General features: G+C 43.8%; 1 protein-coding gene across 1 annotated transcript; it reads right to left on the reverse strand.

The window, feature by feature from the left end:
- Positions 1–2,101: 2,101 nt before the first annotated feature.
- MC4R (melanocortin 4 receptor) lies at positions 2,102–3,756 on the reverse strand. The gene has a single exon (XM_053571671.1). It carries the CDS (start codon positions 3,349–3,351, stop codon positions 2,362–2,364), a length of 990 nt encoding a protein of 329 aa, XP_053427646.1. The 5' UTR covers positions 3,352–3,756; the 3' UTR covers positions 2,102–2,361.
- Between the last annotated feature and the right edge of the window lie 240 nt (positions 3,757–3,996).

Consider the following 3,996-nt stretch of genomic DNA (forward strand, 5'->3'; position numbering starts at 1 on the left):
AGGGGGCACATATAATCCCCTTTTCCCATGATGAAAGTTCTCATATAGTTATGAGTTTTTTTGTTCTTAATGTATTTAAAGGTGCCCAGTTAGAATGACAACCTCCTCGGTGGCTCCAGCAGTCTTGGTCCCTACAGGTCTTCATTTTGTGCACTTCAGGCTTCTCTCCCCCAAACCTCCAGCCCCATTCTCAGACTCCACTTACCACCATCCTGATACTCAATATATGTCCGTAGTCTACAGTTTTCAGACTATAATATTACCCCAATTTAATCCAGTAACAATTGAACTAGAGATGGTGGGGCTCCAAATTTCACTGTATATGGAATGGAGTTTAGGGGTGGCTTGGATAAGGCCTGTTCCTCTGGGAGAATTTTGAGTTTTACTGGAGGAAGTAACTGAAAAAGAGGAAGGTGTTAAGAATAGGAAAAATGAGCAAAAGACAGACAACCTCAGCAATTAAAAGAACTAAAGCCCAGTGTGGTGCCCTGGGCACATCGGCTGGTGGTACATGGCTGGTTTGTGACTGGTCAACTTGAAGCTGTACATCGCTCCAAGAGAAGGTGTCAACCTGTGGAAGGAGCCAAGATTTCCTTCTGAGCACCTGAGATGACACTTGAAGGAGAAATAGAATATACTGGAAGGACAGCCACCGCAGAAGAGCTGCCATGGTCACATGGTCACATGTCTTCAGCCTTTGGGATTTCTAAGAATCCTTATGTGAAAGAATGAATAAAAATAGTACCAGTGACAAACACACCATCTGTGTTCCTCTCCTGCCTTGGGCTAGGACTGCTATATTAGTCTATATTTAAATCCTTACACTAGTTTTGGCTTTGAAACACAGGAACTACAGTGGAGTTAAAATTAAGTTTCAGCACCACTTTTCATTTGTACATTCATCTCTATATACTTTAACGTAATTTTCCGCAAGACTATTGAAGGTGTTTATCACGGCTTGTAATCAATGTGTAAGATATTTAGATTTTAATTAAGAAATAGTTTTGCATGTGATCTCTGCCCATAAGCATTTAAAGATACTATAAATTAAATTACAGGATAGCTTACTGCTAATCCTCGGCCTAATATATTGTCTTTTTGTTTTTTGTAGTACACACAAATTGGAAGTTACACTACAGATTTTATTGCTCCTTGGCAAAATAATGCTATTATTTTGGAGTGAAACAAGTATTTGCTCCCTAAGATGTGCTTGCAGACAGGTAGTTTGTTTCCTTATGTCCTCTGGGGTTCCGGAGGTGCCTTTTTTCCTACTTATGATGCACCAGTATCACAGGTGCCTTTATTTTAGAATTGATATCTACAAGTAGTGCCCAAACCTTTGTGCTATGAATATGGTTTTGAAAGTTAAAATTCTTGATAATCATCACTTATACTCCAGTTCAAAAAAATAACAAGTAAATATTTCATGTGAAATATGGAAGAATTCAATACCACTCATATAATTCTTTAGAGACAGGAAGACCCATCTCTCAATCTAATCCCACCTTTTCTGGGTTTTCCAGCTGACACTGGGACTCCTGGTAAAAGGGCATAAATACCTCGTTCTCTGTTTTATTAATGGCATTTTGGTACAGTTTGGCCTTAGGGAATTGAACTTGACATGGCAACCTAGGTTTTCCAAAACACTTTAATCTTCATGAGATTTTTCCCTCCAGACTGAATTGCCTGTGTGAAATATCAAACAATTTGCTTGGGAAGCTGAATCTTCTGGTTTTTGAGAAACACACATAGTTTTATGACTTAGAATTTCACTATTTTCTTACATTAACTGTTTTTCTTTCAAGAGGTGCTTCATTTCTCTCCTTCTACACAGGATCAACAAATCATTATCAAATTACGTGAAATTTCAGTGATGATGCTAATTTATAAAATGATTACACATCCACCATATAAATATTTTCCCTTTAAATGCTAGAATCAAATCTCTACATTTTCATGCTGTAGAGTATATTAGGAGCATTTATTAGAATATATTTCATGAGGAACTTATTTCTATGTCACCAAAATAAGCAGCGTCAAACGTTAATAAGTAACAAGAAAAAGACATTATCAAGCTTTTAAGAAGGACATTTTTCCTTTTTCTTTTTTTTGCAAATTCACAGCGCCTATAATCTATAACATGGATTACCATTTTACAGCCAGAAGGTAGCATGCCATTAAAGATAATACAGAGAGTGTGCATTCTTCTTTTTTAAAAATCATAAACTTAAATTTACACAGTGGATATTTTCAACCCATGCCCCACACAGAAGAGAAAGCTGCTGCTGAAATACACTGTCGGTGTTGGGTGAGAATAGATAAGTCTCTGATGCACATTTTTAGTCTCTCCTCCAGCCCCACTTAATACCTGCTGGACAGGTCACAAAGGGGGTAGCAACAGATGATCTCTTTGAAGGTTTTCCTCAGTTCTTGACTCCGGAGTGCATAGATCAGAGGATCGATGACGGAATTACACATGATCAGGATGAGATACAAGTTGAAGTGCGACATGAAGCACACACAGTATGGGTTCTGGGGACAGGAGATGTAGAAGATGAGGTGCAGGAAGAAAGGGGCCCAGCAGACCACAAAGACGCCGATCAGTATGGTCAGGGTGATCGCTCCCTTCATGTTGGCACCTTGGCGGACAGTGCCCGTGCCCGGGAGGACGGCGATCCTCTTCATGTGCAGCCTGGCCATCAGGAACATGTGCACATAGAGAGAAGCCATGAGAGCCAGCATGGTGAGGAACATGGTGATGAGGCAGATGATGACAGCGCTGCTGTCTGAGTAAACGATGAACAGAACGCCCGAAACGGTGCAAGCTGCCCAGATGCAACTTATGATGATGCCAACCCGCTTAACCGTCATGATGTTATGGTACTGGAGAGCGTAAAAGATAGTAAAGTACCTGTCCACTGCGATGGAAAGCAGGCTGCAAATGGACGCAAGCAAGGAGCTACAGATCACCGAGTCAATGACATTATCAATATTCACCGTGAAACTCTGAGCGTCAGTGTTTGTACTGTTTAACAGGGTGATGACAATGGTTTCTGATCCGTTCGAAACGCTCACCAGCATATCAGCCACAGCCAGGCTACAGATGAAAAAGTACATGGGCGAATGCAGGTTCTTATTCTTGGCGATTGCCACAATCACTAGGATATTCTCCAGCAAACTAATGACCCCCAGGGTCACAAAGACCTCAGGAGACACAAAAAGTTGCTCGTAGCACCCTCCATCAGAGTAGCCCTTTCCCAGGGACTCACTGGCGTTGCGGTACGGTCCAAGGCTGCTGCGGTTCCAGAAGTGCAGAGAAGTGTGCATCCCGAGCGGGTGGGTGGCGTTCATCCCGCCGCCAGGGGACTCGCGTCCCCCCGGATTCGCTTAAGCTGCCGGGTCGGGGAGCTTCACCGTCTGGAAGGTCTGAGGCGACATCTGCGCGCCTGCTGGGAATGAATGTCACAGCTCCAGAGCGTGCAGGGGAGTTTTGAATCTCCTCTAGGAACGGCTCTGATCATCATCAACTTAAAATCTCAGGCTGCAAAGCGCGCGTTTTCAGCTGTAAGAGTCTGCTTTCGCTTTCCCGTTCTCACTTCCGCTTTAACTTTAGTCTTGTGCATCCAGGATTCTTTTTCAAGGTAATTTCCCCAGTAGCTGCTGAGCCGCTGGCAGTCGGGTCTGTGCGCGCGCGCTCGCGCTGGCTGCCGGCGAGAGGCGGCGGGTCTCCCGCCCCAACTCGGCTGTGGTGCTAGGAGCGCCAGGCGCCAGCAGTGGGTTCTGCGGTGTAAAGGAAAAAAAATCAGAGTGGCTCCTCCTGTTGTTTCTTCTGACCAATCCAGGTGCGGTAGGAGGGTGTGAGCTCCACTAAGTTTCAGAGATACAAACTGCAGGGCGACGCTCACCCAGAGGCAGAAGCTTGTGGGATCAGGGAGCAAACAGGATGGAAGAGACTGAAATTCTCCTTTCAAGTTTTTAAGGGAAACCGCTTGGTCC

This window comes from Nycticebus coucang, chromosome 19, assembly GCF_027406575.1.
Source record: "Nycticebus coucang isolate mNycCou1 chromosome 19, mNycCou1.pri, whole genome shotgun sequence".
Lineage (NCBI taxonomy): Eukaryota > Metazoa > Chordata > Mammalia > Primates > Lorisidae > Nycticebus > Nycticebus coucang.